Source organism: Dermacentor albipictus, chromosome 4 (genome assembly GCF_038994185.2).
Source record: "Dermacentor albipictus isolate Rhodes 1998 colony chromosome 4, USDA_Dalb.pri_finalv2, whole genome shotgun sequence".
In the NCBI taxonomy this organism is placed as follows: Eukaryota; Metazoa; Arthropoda; class Arachnida; order Ixodida; family Ixodidae; genus Dermacentor; species Dermacentor albipictus.
Window position 1 is genome coordinate 100,703,781 of NC_091824.1, and position 25,460 is coordinate 100,729,240.

The 25,460-nt window shown below is 49.5% G+C and overlaps 2 protein-coding genes across 4 annotated transcripts in view; one reads left to right on the plus strand and one right to left on the minus strand.

Moving 5' to 3' along the window:
- Positions 1–19,089, minus strand: part of LOC135904587 (B-cell receptor CD22-like) — a 281,552-nt gene extending 262,463 nt beyond the window's left edge. The window contains exon 1 of one of the 2 annotated variants that reach the window (XM_065435446.2): positions 18,458–19,082. In XM_065435446.2, coding sequence (XP_065291518.1) covers positions 18,458–18,614 — 157 coding nt within the window. In that variant the 5' untranslated portion in view covers positions 18,615–19,082. Of the gene's footprint in view, positions 1–18,457 lie in introns of both variants that reach the window. The other variant, XM_065435445.2, reaches the window with a different exon arrangement.
- Positions 19,090–19,382: 293 nt separating this feature from the next.
- LOC135904588 (uncharacterized) overlaps positions 19,383–25,460 on the plus strand; it is a 348,163-nt gene continuing 342,085 nt past the window's right edge. Inside the window, exon 1 of one of the 2 annotated variants that reach the window (XM_065435447.2) lies at positions 19,383–19,597. In XM_065435447.2, the coding sequence (XP_065291519.1) occupies positions 19,513–19,597 (85 nt within the window). In that variant the 5' untranslated portion in view covers positions 19,383–19,512. The remainder of the gene's footprint in view (positions 19,598–25,460) is intronic. The other variant, XM_065435448.2, reaches the window with a different exon arrangement.

Consider the following 25,460-nt stretch of genomic DNA (forward strand, 5'->3'; position numbering starts at 1 on the left):
CCCATGTAACACGAAATTTCCCGTGACAGCTTTATGCACATTGTTTTTTTGCTTACCCTTTGTTGTTTGGTGGGTGAATAACGTTCCTATTTTCTCACCTTCGCGCCCACAGGGAACCGTGCGACTATCGTCCTTCGATTCGGCTGGGATGGAACCATTACTGTGAGACGTTCCTTGCGATTCAGTGCAGTCCAATAAATGAAGAACAAGCAAGAGCCACTTGGCGAAGGCGATCACCCGAGTAACCTTAATGAGTCCACACAGCGCGACCTTGTCGAATAGAGTACCGTCCTCGTTGGTTCCACCATCAAAGTGCGAGGGATCTGCGAATCTGAAGTGTTTTCTTCTAAAGGCGAGTGAATGACACTGAGCCGGTCTATGTGTAAATAGCTCTCTTTTAATTCTGACAGCGCGGTGCCCCTTGACCAAGCTTCTTCTTTTTCATTATTTCCTTCTTTCAGGCCGTAGACATCAATAAGAAGAAAACACGAAGCACGTTAGTCGCAAGCGCGGTGATTAAACGTGATTGCAACACTTTCGCGGGAACGCTGCACTTCAACGCGGCTAATGACCGGAGCCGTGTTCTTTTCCCCCCGCCTGGGAGCAAGTTTCCTTTTAAACGAATAAAAAAAAAGTAAATTAGCCGTATTGGCTGGTTCCAATTGCTTAACCGTCGAGAACAGGCGGCGAATTAGAGGCACATTTTTCTACACGGACGATTCGAACAAAGAGAAAAGCTGGTTTGACCCACTAAGTGTTAGGAAACTTGGGATCGATGGTCGAACTTCGAGAATTTCATTACGCCAGGTGAACTCTAATCAAAGGAATCGATTGAACGGTTCTTGACTCTCGTGTCAATGTCGCGCGCTCACACCGTGCCAAGGAAGTGCCCTTTTCGGTACAGCTCGATTTCTGGTACTGCGCCATTTTTGGCATTCTGAACCAAATCTGTGAACGCTGATCATGTGGTGCTGACGATGCTGGCGAAGACGACAAACCGCAGCTAGTTGTGCATTTCTACAGGAGGTGGTCATCGCTTGCAAAGATCCACACCTACGCCAGCTTCTAGCGGTAAACTGGCAAGCGTTACTTCGAGCTGTGATTGTGCGTCTGTGCTCTCTCACTCGCTAACATATATATATATATATATATATATATATATATATATATATATATATATATATATATATATATATATATATATATATATATATGTACCGTTGATGTCCCCTTCCGTCTCCAACAACATGACTGATAATTGTATATTGTGAAACAAGCACATACATATATAATATAACTAAAGAAAACAGAGGCATCCACACACCCTACTGCTTAGCTAGAACACATTTTTCGAAAATGGGTGCTTATATGTTCCTCTCAAGATAACACACCTAACCATCCGATTTCATGCCTGCAAGTAATCTTGACTCGGAGTGAGTCATTATATACAGACGCACGTACTTAAGTTCAGCCCAAAGTAAAGCAAATATATTACAACGGTGAGCACCCATGGTGTACACAATAGCATGTATCGAACTGCTTCGTAGCATCCAGTGTGTTCCTATGTGGACGTATACGTAACACTCGTGAGGGTTCAGTGCTAAGATAATTGTGGAAACAGTGAGTGAGACCTTTAACTTTGCAAAATGTTCCGGAACAGCAAAGTGACCGAAAAGTTAATGGAAAACGGTAACAAGTTTAAACTCCTTTGTTCGGCAAGGCTGCCAGATAAGAACCATCAGCTAACAGAAAACAAGAACACAGAAAAAAAACGCCGTTTTTGCGTAGACCATTATGGCGACTCTGGGCCAGAACGCGGCATAATGATACGTAAAAGAAAATGGGAACAGGTGTTGCTGATGGTAAGCAGTGTAGACTGGGCTCTATCTGCGGCGCATCCAAAACTGGAATGTCAAGAAAATGGCATTTTCCTTCCGCTCCTGGCGCGAACGGTGTCGAGTTAATATCACGTCTGCATACACTCCCTTGCTCGCGATTTCTTAACTTGATGTGTGCGAGCCGGGGACAGATCCTGTGCCCTAATAGACACGGTAGACAAAGAACTCGTCCGCTGTTCTCTTTAAAATTGCGAAGTTAAAGAAAGAACAAAAAGACAGGTGATCTTTTAATAAGAATAGATGCAGGGAAGGAGTGAACGAATAAAGGGTGCAAGACTACATCCATGTCCTGCTTGCACTGTGTCGCAGTCGTTTCACTGCTGTTGTTCAATAAAGATCCGCTTCATCGTTCAGAGCTCTTTGAAAGTAGTGCTAGCAGGTGGATCAGGTTGAAAGCGGACGCTTTCAAACTGGACATCCGTACGGAGCTCCCTGTTGGAGCATGGTTTCACCTTAGCGAAACCGTCAAGCACACCGGTAGTCGCAGGAGTCGAGGAGGCCCTCGAGAGGCGCTCACGCAACGGAAGCCGGCGAGACGGTCCCCACGAAAACAGAGGACAGGGCGTGCGAGAACCCAGCGGCCGTAGAAGGAGATGGGGAGGCGTAAGAGAGGAGGGCGCTAGCCGCGAGGAACCCGCCAGCGACGCCAAGGAGAGCAGGCAGCCCACCTAATAACCGCGGCTTGATTACCCCCAACCAGAAAGTGAGAAGGTTGCGAAATCTCCTTTGCGTGGAGCGTAGCGACGGCGCTCGAGAACAGCTCGGCGAGAGTAAAAGTAGTGAGAGTGGAAGAGTGGGGCGGGCGTACTTTGGATAGGCAGAGAGAGAAAGAGGGAGGGGGGGGGGGGTGATGTGTTGAAGACGTTCGCTTCTGGCGATTCGCCGTCGCCCCCTTTTCCGCCGCCACCGCTGCCGGTCGTTCGCAGGCCGGGCGCTGCCTTCCTCTCGCGCTTCTTCCGGCGCCGGACATCAAAGGACGATTTGTAGCAGCCCCTCGTCGGGAGTGCATTTTTGTCCCCGCGACCGCTCTGGGACGTCGTATACGTTCGCGGGACCAAAAGGAGGAAGACGACCACGACGCTGGATGCCGGACGCACGCGTGGGTCTCGGAGAATAGAAGGAGCGGCGCGCTCAGCGTGGGCTGCGACGGGGCCCAGTTTATCTTTAGTGCGTATGTGCTGTACGTGTCGGGCAGAGTCGGCGGTATAGCGAGGAGGTGGTGCCGTCAAATCATCGATCGCCCAGTTTGGCGCGAGGAAAGAGAAAGGCCCTTGGCCGCGTTTTCCTTGCTCACCAGCGGGCATCCAAGCGCCGGCTGGAAACGCCGCGCTGGCTGGCCGCTGCGGTGCGAGGCTTTGAGGGCTGTCTTAAGAGGGGAACACAGGGGCTCCAAGAGGGAAGTCAAATAGACCGCCCGTGTAAACACGACGCTGTGGTGCGCCGCTGCGGATTACGTGCTCCGGACGAGCTCGAACCGGGCCCCGCGGCAAAGGAACGTTTCTCGCCCCCTATGCCAAAGGCGCGACGGCTTCTTCGGCACCTGTCAAGTTGCGACTGCTTCGCTTCTTCGGTTCCACAATGCGCGTCTCGTTCCTCTCTCGCATGTTACGCAGGCGCTCGCAATACCTTTGCCGCTTTGATTGTAAAGGGCATTGTCCTGTGGGTCTAAGGAAAAGAAGCGCTACACGATTGATGGGCTTTCGAGATATTTCAAGTTTTTCGCGGTACTTGTTTGTTCTTGCATATAAAGATCAGTTCACTGCGCTCATACACCTGACATGCCACTTGCTCTTGCGCCATACTTTCAGAACAAGTATTCGTTATGATGCCGAGTACTGTGCGTACCGAAAAATTCCTGAATGTTGCCAGCGCGAGCGAATCGCAGACGCACCGTGCGTTTTAAGATCTCACCACATTTTTAAGCACTTCGTGAACTCCTGTGAATTCGTGTTTGCAAATGCGCGGCAAAGAAATAACTACTTCGCAGAAAGCAGAATTCTCATCTGCACATTAAGGTCAATGTCTTTAAACGTTATGCACGTGTTACGTTCTTCTGCATGAACACTAAGGACTGTTTTCTAGTTCCTTTGACAGAATTTCTTAGATGACGCTTCTTCGTCCGTGGCTTTTCATGAATGGCAACAGCTTCTTTCGGCGCGGCTTTCCTTCGGAACAAAAACAAATGCCATACGTCGACTGTGCACATTGTATGGCGTGTCCGGGCCGTGTGCTAAATGTAGCCAAATTCTCTGCCAGCATCACCGTTGCCACCGTTCTGCGTAAAATCAGGATCTCAAGCTCTGTCGCCTCTGCTTGCCGTCTAGCCGATCTTCCTCTTCTCTCCTATGGCCCCTAGCCCCTTCCGGAATTACTTTTCCGTGTCACTTGCGGCCTTGGCGCGCCACAATGTATCTCGCTTCGTAATCTCCTTTCCACACGCAGGGCCCTTGATTCGAAGCGCGTCTTAGAAAACGTGCTAGACATACACTGCGGTGGGAAACAGCCCTCCCGGCCACACAAGCCGTTCCGACGATGAGACTTCAGCAACACGCATCAGGCGCCATACTGACGGGGCTGGCCTGTCATCGCGTGCCCGCCTTTGTGAAAACTCAGACCGTGCGTTGTTGAGCAATTGCTCAAAATGTGTGGTCTACGCTGTGCGGCGGACTGATGAATCGTTTGCGTCCCTTCGTGACTAATCGTTTACAGTTGGCTGTTACTCGAATGGGAAAGTGATTTGCATGCAACGATGGGTGAATGACCGAGAGATCAAGATGACGCTTTTACCGTGAGTCCAGAGCAATTGTTAACGACATGCCATTCTGGCGCGAGCTTCTGTATCGAGGAGCTTCACTATGCCATGGGATGTAGTCCCGTTCCAGTCTCTTTCAAATGATCCACGTTGACGAAGAAGTATTTGCTTAAAACCGAGAAAAGCTGCCGCTCTTCTAACGCTGTATGCAGGGTACCTCTTGACGACGAACCCAGGCTTGTAACGAATATGGATGTCATAATGAGAAATAAACGAAAGTCATCAATCACTATTCTTTTATATTGACGCTGTTGTTGATTGGCGAAGTCCACAATTGCGAATCTCCGTTCACATTTTCACGGCATCGACTGCTCCCGCGTATTTGGGCACGTTCTGTCGATTCGATATAGACTACCGCGGAACTCGCCAAAACAATCCATAATCATTCCTGTGTCTGTCCGACAGTGCGATCTATTCCTAAAGATGCATCCGTAATATTGTGCTGCGAACTGAAATGTATTTTTAAATTAGTATAAACTTCAGCTCACGCTTCTTACGCGTAAAAGGATACCATTTAGCAGATATGAGGGCTGGGAAACACTTATAGAATATTTTGATACCAAAGTTGTCTCGAAGAGCCAGGTCATCGACAATGTCGATCACCTGGCGCCATCGACATTGCCGTGACATCATGCCACAGAGCGAAGTTTGCTGACTTCGTGTAGCAAGAAGGCCACATGAGATCAGGCTGCGCAATAAAATAATAATAATAATAAACGTGAGGGCTACGTGCGTTTATTCTGGCGGCGTTCGAGTGTGGAAGCCGCAGCAACCATGCAAGGAAGCCAGTCATCACGAAGCATGAATTTTCTGGGTACTGAAAGCATAATTACGCCCGTATTCACGAAAAGCATCGTACGCTATAATTGTTCGCAAGAGTAAAAATGCCATTCAATCCCGATGGTGGACATATTACAGCGAAGCCGGCTGGCTAATGGCAATGACTAAGTAAATGAACGAAAAGATTTGTGAAGTCTATCCCTGGTCTCGTATCCACAAAAAAAAAGAAAAAAAAGCGTTTACGCTAGAATAGCTCGCAAGAAAAAAAAATTCAGCCAATGCTGATGCTGGACAAATCATCAGCGTAGCCGGCCGGCAAATCGCGAAAGTACTTACGAGCCAAAACCTTTGTGAAGTATCACAGTAAATATTTAGGGCGCACTGACCCTTGCCGATATTTTTTTTCTAACCTTTAGAGCGTTCGGACTATCATTCAAAGCAAAGTAATAACGATAACAATAAGAAGAAATGGTAAGTGGAACCCGTCATGTCAATGCTCAGTAAGTCCGGCCTTCGGCTCACAAAGATTGCCCTCCTCTATTTCTCGCGTTTGGACGTCTCGCCGCATCAACCAACGTAGCCCACCTTGCCGTATCGCCCTCCTATTACATCCGCCTCTTCCTGAGTATTGCAACCGTACAAAGATCTACTGTGCCGCAAATATCTTCTTTCTTTTACTCTCTCTACCTCCCCCCTCCCATCCGGCCAATCCAATAAGACGCGCACCCCTGCCCGGACTTATCTCGTCAGGGCCAAGTTTTCCTCGCAACGCCTTCTTTGTCACAGACATAAGCGGGGACGGTGGGGACGCTGCGGGGTCAACATCGGTCGCTACTCATCCACGACTTCTCTGGACACGGCAGGACGGCACGGACGTTTTTTCGGAGGGGGGGGGGGGGGGTGGCGATAGGCCTTGGCGTGGCGCGCCTCCCGTTAATTGGCAAGACCCTCGAGGACAGCGCGCAAGCGGGGAGAGAGAAGACGGGTCTGTGGAGGAGGTTAGGCCGCTGCCTGTCTCACCTGTTCTTCGTATACGGACAAGGATGACGGCAAACAAAGACAGCGGAGGGGGCAGCCACGCAAGCAACTGCGGCGGCGGACGCTGGCGTGGCGTCTTTGGCAACGCGATAATCAGTGGCAGTGAGCGAAGCGCCTGCGGGGCGGCTCAGCGAGGAAGAGCCCAGGTTGGCGTATACACCGCCGGCTCTCTTTCTCAAGCGCGGCTCCCTGCAGCTCGGCTCAGCTGTGACATGCTCGCGCGCTCGGTAGGCCTACCGGGCCCGCATAAGGGCCCCGACGGCGGCGCCCTCTATTGGTGGAGAGCGGCCGCTAAATTAATTACCACGTGTCGGCCGATCGGCACGCTCGGGTGCCGGTCGGTCGGTCGGACGCGCGCCACTCCAGCACGTCACGCTTTATCAGGCGCTTGCCGGGAAAGAGCGGAAAAGGATGGAGGACGCTCGCGCTAATGCCGTTACTTCTGCTAAGAGACTTACACCGGGATCGCCATCAATGGGGCGCGCTGTCTACCACCCCGCAAATATACACGTGCTCGGGCAGGTGGGTGGGCGCCGCCCAGCCAGTCGGAGAGACTGGGTGCTGGGCAACTTTTAATTAAGTTGCCAGAAGCTTTGCCCGGGCCGAACGCACGTCGTCACCTTGAAAGTGCGCGCCTGGCACCGCGACAGATCTCGAGAGGATTATACGAGCGAGAGAAGTCAACAGAGCGGTCGCTGTGAATAGCTCCGAAACAACGCGTTTCGCCGATTCTGTTTGCTCTGTCGAGGTGTGCGCAGAGTTGACAGACCGCAAGAAAGGGCGTTGTCTCTAGTTTTGAATGTTTAGAATGCGCGTGGTGCGCGTGCGAAATGCGTGGTATGTCTGGGCGCTCGCAACAACAGAGCAGTTCGACGCATCTAAGCTCAGGTTATAGCTCACTTTTTTGCTAATAGTGCAGTCCCAACTTGCGCAGCTGTCAACTATATACGAGTGTTGACAAACCATTACAGAGAACTTGGTGATGATGAAACCGTCGGCACGTGCAAAGAGCTCTGGCAAAGGAAAAACCTTGGGAATAATTAGCTGAACAAACTTGAGACAGCCCGTATAGAAAGGATACGCAACATATGGCTGACGACCTGATGGTCAGCTCCTTCCTTCCAGCCACCTCTATAATGTGTACACTGTTTATTAGGTTGTTCGCAGTAACAATACTCTAAAGCCAATAATTCAGAAGTAATCTCTGTTAATATGGCTCTGTAAAAATAGTAAGTCGGAGGGGGCAGCTTTGTGACAAACATGGTCGGTGAGTGGAATACACTGCAAAAAAAAAAAGAAAAGAAGGATACAAGAAAATATTTGCCAACCTAGGCACGTATTATCACAGAGCTCTTACGCTACGACGCTTCGTAAGGGGAAACTCCAGTCGATCCTGATACTGGACATATTATTAACGAAGGTGGCCGGTAAAACGAGCATTTATGAACAACAAACAAACAAAAATTGTGAATTCGGCCCCTGTTTTCTGTTTCCAAGGTATTTAAACCTGTTTCTTTTAAACCATGCCTGTCTTCACTCCACCCGTATACATTCAACACGCACGCATTTGCTTTGTCAGCATTTTACGGAGAACTTCTCGAGATTTTTTTCCCAGCGCTGACGTAGGCAGCAGAAGGCGTTCATCCATGGTATATTCTACGAAACCCCTAAAAGAGCCCTGAACCCCCCCCCCCCCCCTCAGGCTTGGCGAAGTAACATAATCCGGGTGGTAGCATGCGCTGCTACGAACATCTCAGCCAAGTTTTGCTGGCGTACGCGGCGCGTGGAGCTCGCAAGCGGATCTCGAAGTCACATTTCTTTCAAATGCTCCCTTTTCAGCAGAGGCCTGCTCCTCATTCTCTTCTGGACGTTTTATTTCGTAATAAACTGGATTCCCATACCCGGGTGCTGTTGGTAGCTGCGGTCGGCTACGTAGAGTATATACTGCGGCTGCCGTGGGATGCCGCCACGAGTCAACTGGCTAAGCGCACTGCTGCTCGCTGAGGACAACCGCGTTTGGCTTGCGTATATGCACCAGAATTGGAAGTCGTGGCACCCACGTCAACATCCAAAAGGAAACTTGAGCTGCGCGCCGCGGTGACATTTAGAAGGTGGAGCGTTGTGAATGCGTCCAACTGCGCCGTAGCCATCGCACTGCAAGTCATTGAAGAAGGAACGGAAGCACAGTGGAGGCCTTGTTTGACTGCCAATAACTCCGCTTCTGCAGAACGCACTGACGTACTTTTTGCGGCAGATCAATTCTCAATTAGCCTATTTTCCCTTTAAATGTCTTTCTTCACTTCGATGAAAAGTCGTTCGGGGCCCCTTTAAGAACTACAGCAACGGTGATATATTGTTCGAGAAGCCTTAAAGCGACGCGAGTGTTCCTAAAGAAAAAAAAATGAAGCAGTGCCAAGCAAAGAAATAGCGCAGAATACTGATTCCCACGTCGTAGTAGAGGGAACAACAGCCATTTATTTGTTTATTCGCTTACGGACTCGAACGTGGCACCGTAGTTTCGTAATAAACGCGTTCGATGCTAAAACCCTGGCAGCACGCAATACAACTCCGAGATTTTAATGCATGCAGCAGGTCTCTTTTGTTCCGAAGTTCGGCGGCTTGAATTCGTTTTTCCCTGCGCATATGTCACGACAGGAGCCCGACGCCAACCGAAAGCCTGTCGATGCGAGTTGCATCACGTGCGCAGACGCAGTCACAGCTCGATGGCGTGTCCCGCAGCGGTGCGTACGTGCCGGAGTCCGTCTCTGCACCGTACAGAGCATACATCCGTGCGTGCGTACCACGTTGCGCCTGAAGCCAAGTTGAAACATACGGGTAGGACAATGCACGGAAAGTGAAAAAAAAAAAGAGAAAGTCGTGGAAAATGCAACTCGGGCTCGCGGGCAGAGCATCGGTGAGGTTTTCGCGTGACTCTTGCCAGCCCAGGGGCTGCGGCCTTTCTGCATGAAACTGCACGAACGCCAACGGGCGGCACTAGAGCGGCCAGTCGAAACTTTGAGCGCCTGTCGCGAGTGATAAAAAAAGGCCAAATACGCGCAAATAACTTAGAAACGAAAAAAAAAATGTCGTAAGGATATGTTTTCTGATGTATGCGTGCGCTGCTGGCGTGTTTAGTGGAGGGTTGGGGGGCGAGGACTGGGCCTCTCCATTATCGGATATCAATAAAGCGACCACGCCTGCTGTACTCTATTTCGCGCATATACGAAGCAGCGCTCTGGAAGCCGAGGATGGGCCTCGGTGAATCACAGCCCAGACTCACTGTCACGCAGGCGCGGTCTGCGGTTGGCTGTGGGAGCCGTAGTCGCCGCCTCGCCAATACCGACCCGCAAGTCATTTGAAACTCGTAACTGATGCGTCTCGTGTTCGGTGCCACACGTCTCGCGAGAGTGAATCGCAGGTATCGCCGAACGATACCGCTTAGAAATGAGGTCGCAACTTCATCTCCAAGGTCGTCATTCGCCGACGCCAGCTCTGTAGCCACTTGCCGCACTGCACGCTTTTCGCCGTGGCGAGGCGTGTGTAGAATGGCTAGCCGCCGCCGCCGCCGGCAGAAGCGACGTCAGTATGTGCGTGCTCCGGCAAGACAGCGTGTAAGAGCGGCCCCGCACTGTTGCTGCTGCCTTCCGCGCGATGACTCCCCTGTCTTCTCGCCCTGGATTGATACAGAATGTGGTGCGCGGCGGGCACCAAAGATAAGGGAGCTAGCCGCTCCCATTCCCGCTGCCTCCTAGCGCCCAGCGTATCGCGGACGAGAGCTTTAAGGCGCTTGGCCTTTACGAACGCCGAACGCTCGCGACAAATGTTTAAAAAAGGGGAACGATAAGACGTGCTCTGTAGAGTGATGTTTTGCTGGCTAGTATCCAGCTTTTCTTTCTTCAATGTTGCTTAATGTGAGGTAAAGCAGACGCGGTCGACAGGGAAAAGGAAAGAAGCGTTCCGTACTGGATTTAATCAATTCTGAATACGAGCAAGAAAAAATGAATTGTTTGGAAGCGTACGTAAAACGAGATGAAGGGTTTTGTTGCGCCTCGAGTGCGCAGGGCAGATTTGTTCGTATGTGTATATACAGCGCGTTGTTCGTCCCAATGAGCAGTGCAATTTCACTTTTTATGCGAAGCATATTACGAGGGCTCAACCCAGCTCCTCAGGCGCGGCGGTGACCATGAAATCACGTGACACCGTGACGTCACGACAGAGGAGAAGTGGCTTTGGCTCAACTCTTGCAAGACGGGCTGGGTGGGAATCGAACCAGGGTCTCCGGAGTGTGGGACGGAGACGCTACCACTGAGCCACGAGTACAACGCTTCAAAGCGGTACAAAAGCGCCTCTAGTGAATGCGGTGTTGCCTTAGAAACGCGCTGTTTCTAAGGCGTGCGTCTCTTGCTCAGGCGCACATTTCGTTGCCGCGCCGAACGCTGCTTTGCTCGACGCTCACCGCGTCCAATGCGGGGCGCGTAGTCGCTGCCCTGTAGCCCATTGTCTTACACCCCTTGGCGGGTCGACGGGAACGCTGTCGCGTTCCACTCTTGAAGGCGAAGAAGTAATGCATGAGTTGTTTCTTCGTCTAGCCGAACCAAATATAGCCAAGCAACAGCAGTTCACCAGGCTAAACAGTGGTTCAACAACTAAAATAAAGGCTAGTATGCTTCGCATCCTGGGCTTAACCTTACCTAAGCCACAGCCATTTTTTTTTAATATTTTACCTCGAGTTTTTCAAGGCGGCTCATCTAGACATTTAAAGCGAACGGATCGAAAGATAGGGGGCGGCCCTGGTGCATGCAGGTTTCTGCAGAGCCGCTTCATTAAAGACATTTTCGCTTACACATAAAGCAGTTAATCGAATCTTAACGTTGATCGTAATTTGCGTATCCTGTGGCAAGTGTGTATACTCCAGCCCAGTCACAACAGATATATCGAGCATCAGCTGTAACCGTGGTACGGTTAACGACATGGCGGAAGGTTAGCTAACGTGATGTGTGTGTGTGTGTTTCTTAACAGGATGTCAAAACGTTCGTTTCAAGGTCAAGGGCTCATAGTGATGCTTTTCCTTTTTTTTTTAATCGGCAATACTTAAGGACCCTGTAGGCAGGTTTTTGCATAATGGGTCGGGTAATTGATGTTTACAAAAAGTGACTCAATGGCGGCTTTCCATAGAGCAGGGTTAACTTGAAAGGCCGCGTTTGAGGTAAGATAGTTCCACTCGACAGATGTCTTGATAGAAAAGCATTGGAGGTTTACAAGAAGGTTATGCAGATTTAACATGACTGATGAGTTGGGAAATGCGATGAGCCGAGATGTGAAAGGGAAGAGTTATCATCTTTTCCTATGCCTCCACCCTGTTGTCAGACTAAACGCCACAGGCAACAGCCGCGTCACGTCAGGGAGGAGCTTTGCGCCGGTCTTCACTCTCTTGCATGCGTAATGATGCGAACGACAATTGAAAATTCGAGTCGGATATCTCGGAGCACAGACACGCTAGCAGAATTCTTCCAATTATACTGTGTAAAAACACGACTGCTCTAACTCTTCAGTACAAACATACCCACTTACTGCAGTCAACTAAAAGTTAATTATTCAATTTTGGTTCATGGGGCTGCTGAAAGCGATAATTATAATCTCACTTTGTGTACCCTGGTCACATAACTTATTTGCACAGGTGATCTTCGCGTGCCTCCCAGTGCCTAATTTTAAGAAAACAAAAAATCTTAATTTTGAACACCCGGTGTATAGCCATTAATCTGTCGTTTCTTTAGTTCAATTAAGTACAAGTAATTTCCCGTATGCTGTCCTTGGTGTCTTTGTTTGTTGGCTTCTCATGATATGATTAATCAATATCGTGCCCCTCGGGTACCGGATTTATTCTCGGTATATTGGTTAGTACGTTACATGAGTAGTGTAGTAGTAATTATGGATCTAACGGCACTCGACGCTCGAAGTTTCAGAGCTTTGGATGATTCAAAGCGATAAGTATGAAAAACACATCTAGTGAAACGCCGTTACCCCATATATGTACGTTTTGCCTCGCCCTTTATAAGTCCCTCCTTTTTCCTTCTTCCGTTCTTTCTTTATCTTTGAGATGTATGTACAGTGCATAGGTGCGCAAGCTTCCGCGGTTGAAGCGTTCTCAGAGTAGATGAGAGGTGCACTGAATGATGTTCAGTACCATATTTTGCCTTCGCAGCACACTTCCATACTACTGCTGGTTTCATTCGGCATGAACAGAAAAGTTTCTTAACCCGAACGCATGCATCATTTACAGCGGGTCAAATTGCCCACCGGGTAACACTGTACTTTTCATATTTTATGTTTATTATCCCGACATAAATTGTCCCCTTACGGTGTTGTTGTTGTTATTACTAGCGACAAATAGATGGAACACGTTGAGAAAAATAAAAGACAGGAATAAGCGGGTTTATACCGCGTTAACCTATCATGTAACATTCATGACAGCGCCTTTGTTTCAGCGCATTTCGTTAATCCAATGCGACGTTCGCGTAGCTTCCCAGAAACACTGCGTGCTTGTCACCCACAGGACACTATTGTCTCGTGTAAATATTAAGGAGCACTTTAGCCGCTAGAGACGCCGGATCTAGTTTGCCGGAAACCAAGACCCCATTCGTTTGTGGCGCTGACGTCAAGAGTTTACTATTTTGATCATCGGTCAGCAGAGGACCAAATGCGAGCGCAACTTCTTCCTTTCCGATCCCCTAACGTCACACTTCTAAGGCACGGCGCAAAATACGCGAGGCTTTGTGTTTGCATATTTGCGCCAGGCATATGTCATTATCAGGTTCCTTTCCCACGATTTCATTCGCAGCGACGGTTGGCCGGAGCGTGTTTTCTGGAACGATTTTGACGCATGAGCAGTTTAAGATTGACTTGCCAGTCAGGATAATGAACAGGAGCCGAATTCGGGAATATCTTCGTTCATAAGTGCTCTTCGCCATTGGCTGGCAGCCTTCTGTAATAATGTAGGTAGCATGGGATTGGCTGGAGTTTGCTCTTACGTGCAACTCTACTAACGTAACCATTTTTCTTTCTTTCTTTTTATTTATTTTGTTAGTTTATTTTCTTTACTTTCTTTACGAATACGGGCCTCAATTACTGGCAAGACGTCACATTCCCTTCAACATTCCCTTTCCAGCCGTTTGAAGTATTTATCCCTCATTATCGACTAGCCGCCCCTGGGTAGCTAAGTGGCTGAGGCATTTTACTACTGCTGCATGAGGTCGAGGGTTCGATTCATGGCCGCGGCGGTCGCAATTCCATGGCAGTTCAGGGGAAAGATTTCATGCACTTACTGTTATGTGTAGGTCTAAGAACACAAGGCAGTCAGAAATCGGCGGGAATCCACGGCGTCTGTCATAGCATCAACGTTGCATTGGGACCACCGTAATACCCCACGAATCAAAAACCATGTTTGGTAAAGAAATGCAACAAACGAGGCTATAGCAGGTGCATGTTTCCCATTTTGGGCCGCACTAAAAATATGAGCCTTAAGGGGGAAAGAAACCGACGCAGAGGTTAGGAATAACTTTGATACAATCACTCCTATTGGCCCGGTCGCCTGCTCACGTCACTCGCTGATGACGACATATGCTGGGACTGTTACGACTGCAACCTAGATTCAGACATAGCATCCGCCTCGGTTCTTCTTTCTTCTCGTTTCTCCGCTCGAGTGACTGTCACGCTGTCTCTGCAGGCTACAGCAAAGCCCTATTCGCAAGCGCATCACAAGCCGTAACGAGGCGATTCACGTTTCCCCGCCGCGACGCCCGGATGAATAATGCGGCGCGGCAAGCTTATGCGTCACAAGAAAGCAAGCAATGAAAAAAAAAGCAAACAGATAGAAAGAGAGAATATTTAGACAGAAATGGTGGAAACCAGGCCGGCAAGGACCTGAAAAAAAATATATAAAAGAAACGGGTACGCCGCGTCTTCTTCGCGGACTCAATACGCGCGAGTAATTAGCGTCGGTCAGTGCGCTCCGTGCGACCCGCGAGACCAGCGGGCGACAGCGGGCGTCAGCGGAGGCGCCGCCGGCGAGGTGCCGCAAAACCCACGTCGCGGTCTCGCAACTCCAAAATCAGGTGTGGCGGCGTGTCACGCGAGCCAGCCCGCACACACACAAACACACACAGACACGCTCAGTTGCAGCGTGTCTACGAAGGCGTGCAACACGCAGACATACATACACACGCACGCACGCACGCCTGCACATGTAGAGAGAAGACGCGGCCTGGCCTACGCAAGTTCATGCGCACCACATGCACACGCATGCAGGTGCACACGCACACAGACGCCAACGTACGTCGAAAAGAAAAGAACGCACGCACGTACACAGACCAGCACAGTAACTCCCATCAGTGTACACACTTACGAGCACGAACGCGAGCTAAGACGCTGAAACCTTCTTATGAACTTTCGCGGGACGGGCTCGACCGCAGATCCAGACACGGTGAGAAAGAGAGGGAGGGTAACGGAGAGGGCGACAGCATTGTGTTCAACGTTGTTCTTCGCCCGCGGATTCTGTAGGCTCGGAGTGAAACAATGGGCCATCTTCCAAACGCAAAATGACCGAGGGGGCGAGCGCGCGCACACAGACACTTCCCAGGCGGTGGCAGCGACCGACGACGCGAAATTGCGCGCGCCGCGCAGTCTCGGCGAGTCGCCCCACCGTCGCCGCGGATGCGCTGCGGCAAAGCCACCTTGCGGTTTTCCGAAGCCTGATCGTTTGTCTCTACACCCCCTCCCCCTTTGTCCCCAAGCGAGAACGTATTTACAAAATGTGGGTTGTTGTCGTGCCAGTTGATATGGAGCTCCGAATAGGGGCCACACGATTGAGTTCTTTTTTCGTTAGTTCGTTCTTGCGACGTCATTTTTAGGATTTAAATAAAGGGTCTGTATTGTGCGAAGGCAAAGCTTGGTATCTCCAAACATCGGAAGCCGGTGCGAACGGAAGACCGAATAGGGCGAGTTTTCAGTGCAGACCAAATGTGCCGGGGCATCGACGCGCTCGTTCGAATTTTAATAACAGCGACGCGTAAACCTGGAGCTTTTCAAAAGGATTTTCAGGCAGCGCTGCTCCTGTTCACACAAGCTTTGGAAGCGTGCGCGGCCGTCAGCTGAAGCGGCACATTGCTCTCAACAACTTTGTTAGAGAGTTGGACTGGCAGGCGTGATTGTTTAGACTACTGTACAGGATGCTCGCGTATAGCAAGCGCCCGCTTAGGGCACGCGCGGTCAAACTCCGGGTGTGGTTTTGTGCTTGAGTAAACGCACGAATTTCGGACATGCTACGGTGTGCTGGATCTTTTTTTTTCTGGTGTGGACTGCGAGATTACATTTGAATGGGGTGTCACAATCTAAATAAACATTGAGCCTTCTGCGCAGTGCACTATTACATATATAACGTAACACCAGGCGTGCATTTCACACCATGCACGCCTGGTGTGAAATGCAACAAATGACTCTAAAAGCATAAAGATAACATGCATATTTAAGAGGGAAAGAAATCCCAAATAACGCAGCCTGCAAGAACTACCATGGCACATGGGCACTTCAAGAATTAGCACAGCCAAAATAATGCACCTGCTATCAAACAAAAATCAGCTTCTGAATACTTTATTTATTCTCATCACACAAAGCTCATAATTCTTTTTCAACGCTAATGAGCAGACGCTCAAGATTAAGCACTGTGTGCTCTCTCCGGCAAGCTGCTAAACTACTAAACTGCAGACAGCTCAAAATTTCAACGCATTACACATTCGGGTATTGATACTTTTAAGTATTCCGTTGTAATTGCGAACTTTTGTCTCGTATTTAAAAAAAATCTAAAGATAAGTTTCCATGAATCGGCAATGCTCTGTCGGGCTTAGGTAACCACAGCGAATTATAACATTTTCCCTCTGTTTCTCGGGTGAAAAGAAACCGCTGCTGCGTGCTTTCTGCGAAAAACACAGTTCGCTTCTTGCAACATCGTGCTCACAACGAGGCCAGCTAAGAGCGAGTTACTGATGACAAAGTTCGCCGTAGCAAGACAACACATGGGCATTGTACAAGAGGGATAACCCTCGAAAACCGGAGCGAAGATACACGAACGCCAAAAGCGCTCGCCGTACGAGACGCGGCGACGAAAATTCAAAGCTTTCTTTCCCGGCCTAAGCTTTTAGCCGCTCTTACGTCGCTTTAGCTGTTGTCGAGCGAAAATTTCACTCTGGGACGACACTTATCCCCAGCCGCGCGAGACTGTGAAGCAATGCCTTCCTCGAGGTTCGAACACGGAGCGCGTTGTTTCTCATTTATTTACTTTTCGGTCCCCTCATTTCCCTCGGCGAAGTTGCTGCTCACCGAGTGTCGAAACTACGCACTCCTCAGAGATCTGACCCCGATCGGCCATTTACTATTTTTGCTTTATGTCATTCCAAGAAGCACACAGAACAGAATTAAGCGCCGGCGAGCGAGAACTCTTTCCTCGATCGCATCGTTTCTACATCAGCGCGAAGCGCGTCGTTGCCTTTAGCGCGCCGACTCTCGCAATCTCTTTTCCTGGCGGCCCGGGCGGCAATTCATCGAGACTCTTCTCTTGCCAGGTCGACGAAGAAACAACCGAGAAAAGGATTCCCGTATAGCTGAGCTACATGCTACCGTAACACGGCGTTATATTTTCTCTTCTTTACTGTAGTTAAAAAAACTTTGCCGCCCCGCCCTTTTCCCGGGAGCCGGCGAACGAGCCGATTGCCTCACCTTCGACGACATTTGTCTTTCCTCGCCTTCCCGCCAGCCCAGCTTGTACACGGGAAAGGGCCAGATCCGTGCGAGAAAACATGAGCAATTCCCAAGCTGACGATCGCTTCGCTCGCGCGCGCGGAGGGAGCGGGGGGAGGTCCTAAAAGCTCCACCGACGTCTCACGCAGTCGCGCGTGTACTGCGGGAGCTTCTCCCAAAAACCCGGCGTCCCACTGAGATCGCAGTCATCGGTTGTTGCTCCTCCTTTGGTCTGGAGATTCATGGACTCCAATACGAAAACTCGCAGGCGACGCCTGTAGCGGATACCGTGGCCGTCTCTCGGCGCTCCTGTCCCGGGCACAGTTGCCGAAACGCTTCCGAAATCGTGTACCGTCTCGACGTCCGTATAGGACGTCATCGGAAAAGGAGGCAACCGTTGAAGAAGAAGAAAAAAAGTCTACTGTGTAGTGATTACACGGCAGAACGAGGTGTTGCGGCCAAGACAGATGATAGGTATGCATTAAAAGCTAAATCTCGAAGATGGATAATTGCGTTGCGCAAAACCGCTGATGCCTTCTACAGAATTTCCGCTTACGTGGTTGTGTCTGTACCCTTGCCTCGTTTGGCTAGAAAGTGAATATTTGCGTGAACTTAATGTCATGATGAAATTTCCTGCCTTTTCAGTATTGTGCTTTCGTATATTTCGCCCGCCGTTTCAAGGTAATTCACAATTAAACAAGGAAATGGACAATGTCATAAGAAAAAGACCACCAACAGAAGTTGGAAAAAATCTAGCTGGTATACAAAAAAATGTTAGTAGTATTACCAATTAAAAAATTACTGTATCAACAGAAGTCGAAGTGCGCAAATGTGAACAGCAGTGTCTATTATCTTTCTTTCTTTTTTTCTTAACGGAGTAAGTCTTTCCCACAGGGTCCTGCAAATTTATCGTGACCCATATCAGTAAGTTCGTGCCAGACACGTAGTGGGTTAGCGCGGCGTTGTAAAGTTATCTTTTAGTACAGCTGTCGAACTACGTGTACATGAATATTTGAAAAGAGAAACCGCCTGAAAGTTCAGTGGACACGCACGGGCCCCCTTAACGAGCGGCTCGTTCTTCGGACCTAGAAAGCCACAGCAGGTACAAACCGCCATGTGCCACGAATGAGAAGAGCCTCACCTGAAGCGAAGCCGGGACCTATTCCGATGATCGCCGACAGAAAAAGCAGCAGCGGTGCCACGGGAACATACACCATCACTCCGGACCGAGAGTTGTTCACACGATGGCCCGGGTCGTGGGTCCTTTCGTCTCGAAGCCGACAACGGGGCACCGTCATTGACAGGCCGCGCACCTCACGAACGAAGGAAGAAACACTAGCAGGGTCGCTCGGGACGCCACTACTTCCGGATCCACCAACGTCCACGTCTCATCCGGGCACGCGCCAGGGTTTCCGAGGGACGCGGCGCATGCCTGTCTCCTGCGCACGGCGTGCTGTCCGGGGACGAGCCACAATACAGTCGGGGGCAACGACGGCGGCGCACTCACTCCGGAGAAGCAGCGTGCCGCACACTCGCCAGCGGACCGACCGCCGCGCTGGGATCAATGAGGGGAAGGCTGCTCGGAAGGGGCTCTCGCTCGCCGCTCGCCGTAGCAAAGCAGCGCACCACGTGTCCGCTAAAGGGCGCCAGCGCCGCCCGAAAGCACGGCACCGACCAATGGGAAGGCCGCTCGCGAGTTGACGACGCTTCCCCGAGATGGCGCTGGCTGCCGTGGCGGCAGATTCGGTTTCGCTTGGCTTCCTTCAACTGGCTCACCCCCTCGGACGGTCGCAGCGCCTCCCTCCCCCGTCAACCCCCTACGGAGCGGGCACGAGCAACCACCCCCTACCTCCCCCATCCGTTCCGAGCCGACGACCGTGCTTGGCTTTTGGTTTACTGCGGTGGACGCAGCGAGCTAATAACGAGTCTCCCGAAGGACCATTGTTCTGGCGAAGGCTAACCGACTCTTGTGCGGTCCAGCTGGCGCGTCCGAGCGAACGCTGCCGCCGAGCGGCGGCGGAGGCTCAACTTTTCGGGGGGGTGCGGCGGATGCTGGGGACAAAGTGAGCGGCGGGCGAGGAGGTCGGTGGGCGAGGGCGCGACGATGCATGCCGGTCGGCCCCGCTCCCGGGACGCCGGCGGGGCGCTGTTTCTGTTTCACAGGTGGAGGAGAAGCGCCCGGCCGCGCGCGTTGGGATGCACAGCAGCTACCGCGCCATGGGTTTGCCCGCCGCCGGAGACCGCGTGCTGCTCCTTCTACTCGCCTTCGGCTTCAGCCACGGTGAGCGCCCCGAATTGACGCGCCCTGCGCTTTTTGCCTCCGTCCGTGCGCGTTTTTTCTTTCGATCGCGCGGCGAGCTGACGACGCTCGGACAACGGCGCACCACGCGGAGCGCGGCTTTTTGACGGCGTCAGCGCCACCGCGCGCGCGGAGCACGTGGACTGTGAACGTATCGATGGGCGCCTGGTCGGAGGCGCGCGTGCGCGCGAATCTACGCCCGAGTTTCGGATCGGTGGCGTTCGGGCCGACCCAGCGTGCGATGGTCCGCTGGGGGAAGCCGCGCGATCATAACTGCTGCAGTGGACAATTCGAGTCTCATGAGAATGTTTCGATTCGTGGATGAGTGTGGGCCTTAAGTGTTGAGTGGGCGCCGTCCTGGCAGTCCTAGCTCTTCAGCAGTGCTCTTTTTCCCAAGCCCAGAACCCGTTGTGCGCGTGCGTGTGTGTGTGTTTAAGAAGACAAAGGAAGAAAAAGATGATAGTGTTTGTGTGGATGAAATCATAGCTAATTTTGATTTCTGGCAGCTTGCTTTACATCAGTCGCTCTGGTCGTGGCGCAGCTGGTGAAACACGGCTAGAACTAGAGCGGTGTACCAGTGTGCAGGTGCACCTAACAATTTATATCTGGTGGTTTCCAAACACGTCTATTTCGACAATTTCTTGTAAACGCTAATATTTGGATATCAAGTACACTGCCAAACAGTTGTGCATGACAGATCAGGCCCAGGATAATTACAGAGGCTTTGACTTCAGTAGCAGCGCTTTATCAGAATTGAGTGAACGTCCTTCAATCTATCGCACTACCCCTCATGCTCATTAGTCATGTCACATTGAAGTGAGACAACAAGATCACAGTCCTAAATAAATACGGCAGACTCGCCCTGACTACAGGCCACAGCCATCATCATTATTAAGCAAAAATCACAGCAGATTTCAATAGGTGTAGAATTAATGCAAAGAAGACAATATGGCATAATTCATTGCCCTCGATGCTTTAAAGTGATTGTGCAGTCCTTGTTCAAACAGAATTCGCATTCATAGCTTAGCAAAGAGTAATTATGTGCCTTCAGCGACATACTACGACAATGTGATTTAGCTTCTGTGGGCAAACAATAACTTGTAAGATGAAGGATGGGGGTTCGACCTACCTTAACTTGACGGCTTAATTTTTGCTGGTTAACTTGTGCTGTGTCTGTACCGCATCCGACTGTGACTGCGAAATTGATGGATGACCCTACTACGCGAGTACGTATATTTTTGTTTGCCCCGCTAGGAAATAACATTGAAGATGAATTTTTATCATTGCGGCACCTTCAAGTTACCATCGCAAGGCCCTCTGGTGGTCCTAGGGGAATAATGGCCTATATGAATTATTAGTAGTGGTTCCAGCTCTAAAGAAATACATTTGGCACAGTTATTGTATTCCGTAAGTGAAGTGAAACACAATTCGGTAACTATAGGATTAATGAAATTTCTTTAATCGTATAAGTAGCACTTGGTAGCTTATAAGCAATTAGTGTTACTTCAGCCAATAATGTCACGCGTTAGCCTCAGAGCTTATATTTTTGTCAGAACTTTAAAATGGATTTACCCGCTGCTAACGTTCCAACTAGTTGTAGTTAGCTCAAATGGCTGCTGTTAGGGGCTACCGCTGCTGGATCCCTCAGGCATAGGCAAAATTGGCTCATTCGATTTCTATACTGTGTTTCCCGTATAAAAGCTATGGCGGACGAAATTTTAATGTCACGAAGCCAATTAGAGTGTGCCTGGTAGCACTTATGCCGCTTGGAAGTTTTAAGACAAATGCTTCACAACGTTTGTCGGCGATTCAACAGGTGGGAAAACTGGAAGCCACTCTAATTATCTGCAGGGCCCCATTTCGCTCTGGAAAAACTAGCCCATACATGTAGCCGAGAGGTAGGCTGGGGACATCTTTAGATCATTTGAAAAGCCGTTAGGTTCTGGTTGTGATACATTCGGGCCCAGTAACTCGAGCGTACAAATTTGACACTCAAACACTATGTGTCATCGCCGACGTCACTTTCTAACACTAGCGCTCGTTACGTTACGAGCACGGCGGCGGTGAATTCAGTGCATCAGTGACACAATACTGTCAGCTTGAGGGCTTCGGTTCTAATATATGTGAACGAAAACTGCTGGGGACGAAATAGAATAAGGCACGTTTGTTCCTAGTTAACTGAACGTTAAGGACGCCATGTGGTCACGATTATTCAGGAGTCGTGCACCACAGCATCTCTCAAGGCCCTAGTGTTGCTTTGGGACATTAAGCCATTACCGCCATAAGAATTCTAGGTCATTTCAAAGGGTACCACGGGACGTAATTCACTATTCTCGGTGGTGTATAAATGTATGTGCTGTGCTAAGCAAAACAAAAATTAAAAATTCATGCTTCGTTGGTGTTGTGAAATGAGCGCCCTTATTTTAGATTGCTAGGCTTGTGCTTACAGTACACATCAAAGCGTAGGCCGAATTGTAATCGCTACCAGCGAACTTCAAAACTGGGAAAACATGCGCCACCACGACCGTTTCGGTGGAGAGCAAACAAAATTTCGAGGAGACCTTATTTCGCGTGGGAATCATCAAAGAGATAAAAGCTTCCCTCATACGTTTCCCCGTGCGTCATTTTTCTTTTCTGGGCGAGTGCAAGGCATGTCAGAAATAATGTTATACCACTCGAGCCGTGGGAAAAAAGGAAGCGGGGGTCTCTTGGATAAGCACCCACTAAGGTAAACGAAATTACACTTAATTGCCCCCAACTGATGCCACCATTGCATTAGGCAACGGTCGAGCTCTGCTTTCTTCTTAAGGAACACAGTCAGGTTGGCTGCGTCATGCGAGCGTACTCCGCTCCCTTAAGTTATTGTTCCCGCGCAGTTTAAAAAAATATCCTTCTTCTGTGTATAGCTACCAAAATTACCTCCTTTCCACATCCTAGCCTCTTACAGCCGTTTCTGTTCGTCGGTTTTACATCCACCTTATTCCTTTATTTCATTTTCACTTCCTCCACTGTAACTACAAGAAGCATTGGCTTCTTTAAGTATTCTTCTGAAGAACGCTCCTGCTCGAAATACTGCTCCCACGCTTCTTTATAGACTGTGATTAATCACTGCCTCCTCTCTCACTGCCCAGGCCGCAAATCCGTAATTTGGAGCAAGTCGTTTGGGAGACGTTAGAATTAACCGTTAGCCGTTTGTGTGTAAGCGGTACATTTATATAGCGATATTCTGAGATGCCACGCTTAGCGCGCCGTAGATAATTGTTGGAAACTTGGTCTTAATCAACGATCACTGTTTTCGTGCGTAGAAGAAAATAGTTCCTTGTTTGTTTGTCTTTTCTTAGCATTTTCGTCCTTAATCTTCTCACTCGTTCGGCCCCGCTCCAGATCTTGGGCGAAGGCTACAACGCCGACGCCATACACTGCTTGTGCGCTTGCCGATTCCGAAAACGTGCTAATGAGCTTTTTTTCTCTCACTTCTTCATGGGCCTCATGTCGTTACTCCATAGACGCTGCATAATATCACGCAGTCAGCGTTTGCTATTACTTGAAACCGCTCAATAGCCGTATGCACAAAATGAACTAATACTTCTAATCCCACTCCCCTTATGTTAAATTACTTTGTTTAAAGATTGCTCTACAACTGCCTGCTCATCTACATTTTAATCGAAGTGCTCAACCACGTTAAGATCGATAAGGCCACGTTCACTCCGACCTCGTTGAGATTTAGGATGAAGTATAGTACACATTTTAAACAGAATATAAACCAGCGAATGTGAACTTTTTCCACATCTGCAGTGATCATGATGTCAAGGGCAAAAGATTCACCCTTGTGCCGAGCCTAATACCTCACAAATTTACTGCAAGTGATTCATACTATTTCGTTTTATTTCTATATATGCTTGCGTATCTTACGCCTATCTACTTTCTATGACTCCCGCTTCGCTCACAACCCTCATTCGCAAGTACTCATGACGTGGCCGATGTGCCGGTTCTTCTTACAACCATAGATTTCGTTAACAAAACTACCACGTGCAATAGCTCCGTATCTATGTGCCCTCGCCATACAGAAGTTGGCAACTGGAACTGTGGTTTGCACCAGTCATACTATAGTGAATGTATGTCAGATCATGCTCTCTCGCCCTTCGCACGTTTTATTTTCAATTATTTATTATTTTATTAATTTTATTTTTTGCTGAAGCAGGCTATGGCTCCCACTTTTTCGTCTGCAAGAAAAATCGCTTCACTCACGACCGTGACGCAGAACTATGCTGCAGTTTTTCACACTGCCTACGATATACATGCTTTGGTAGTCCGATTCGAAAGGCCCATCAGCAAATCAGCTCATAAAATGTACGCTATTTTCATCTCGCTAGCCTATATCAACAACAACAAAAAAAATGCGAAGAACTCCGCTTCGTATCTCTTTTCCGTTCGAAATAACCCAAGTGTTATCAATAGCCACAGTGGCATTATGATTAAGGATCGAGGCCACTGTTTCAACTCCTAGCAGCGGTGGCCGCATTATGCTGTGGCAGGCCACGAAAATGTTCGTGTAAGGAAACTTTAGGCCAACAACGAAGACTATTGGATGGCGCAAATTTGCTCTAGACCCCCACTATGGTGCCCTTTAAAGTCAAGGCATTGTGTTGCGTTGAGGACATTAAACCTAATGAATTATTAGTGTTAACGCTACCGGCACCCTTGTTAAAAAAAAGAAAAAGACAAGCTTCCTGTGTGTGCTATAGGGCAAACGAAACGCAATAAATATTGCCATAACTTCGTACAACGAGGTAACGCAACGCTTTTACCTTAGTATAGGAGTGTCTATCCGCTCCCGCACAAGGAACTGACCAAAACACAGACAATCACCCTCAGACTTCTGCAGACGGGTATATACCCCAACCCACTTTTATTACCTCGATCCATCCAGACACGTATACTAGCAATACGTGCCCTCAGTGCGGTGATTCAGCTAACTTAGAACACATGTTCTGGCGATGCCCCTCGTTACGAGGCACAGACCAAGCAGACCAGAAAAGATGGAATTCCTTCCTCCGAAGCCCCGGCGTCGGATACCTGGGCCACCCAGAGAGCCCACGATGCCGGCGTCAGGCTCGGCCTGCCCGTCGCAACGTGGAAGCAGCCCGCTGCACAATAATTTCGTATCTCAGGACTCTCAATAAAGTTTTTTCCATCCATTCATCCATCTATTCATCCACGACTTCGTTTACGCTGAAATGTATTGCGAATTATGCACCGGTTCAGACGATGTCGAAATCGCAGGGAGACGCCTTCGTCCTGCAGTGGACATAAAACAGGATGATGATGATTATGATGATGATGATGATGATGATGATGATGATGATGATGATACGATGTCACTGTCGAATGAAAGAATAACTCCTGGAAAATTGAGACAACACCTGTTTAGTGCATATAACTTTTTTTTTATGGATCATCACATTTTGACGCAACTTAACATTCGTCCGCACTTCTGCCTTTTTCTCTTTCTCTTTCGTCCGTAGTGCTCTTTTTTTCATCCGCGTGCGTTGTGCTATGCTGTTTCCCCTTCGCGCGCGCGCTCTCTCTCCCTCCTTTTTTTTTTTCTTCGTGCGGCCAAAGGTGTTAACGGAGGGCGAGGTGAGGGGATGGGGGGCGGAGGTGGGGAGGGTTATGGACAGAAGACGTAGTCTGTCGCTGAGGGGACACTTATTAGCCTACTGTCCTTTTCGGTTGCGTGACGTTGGCATAGGCCTCCATGGGCCTATATCGGCGCTAAAATACCATGACATGCCTTCGCGATATATTTTAAGAGGTCCCGCTTTCGATTAAACGCAATCCGTCG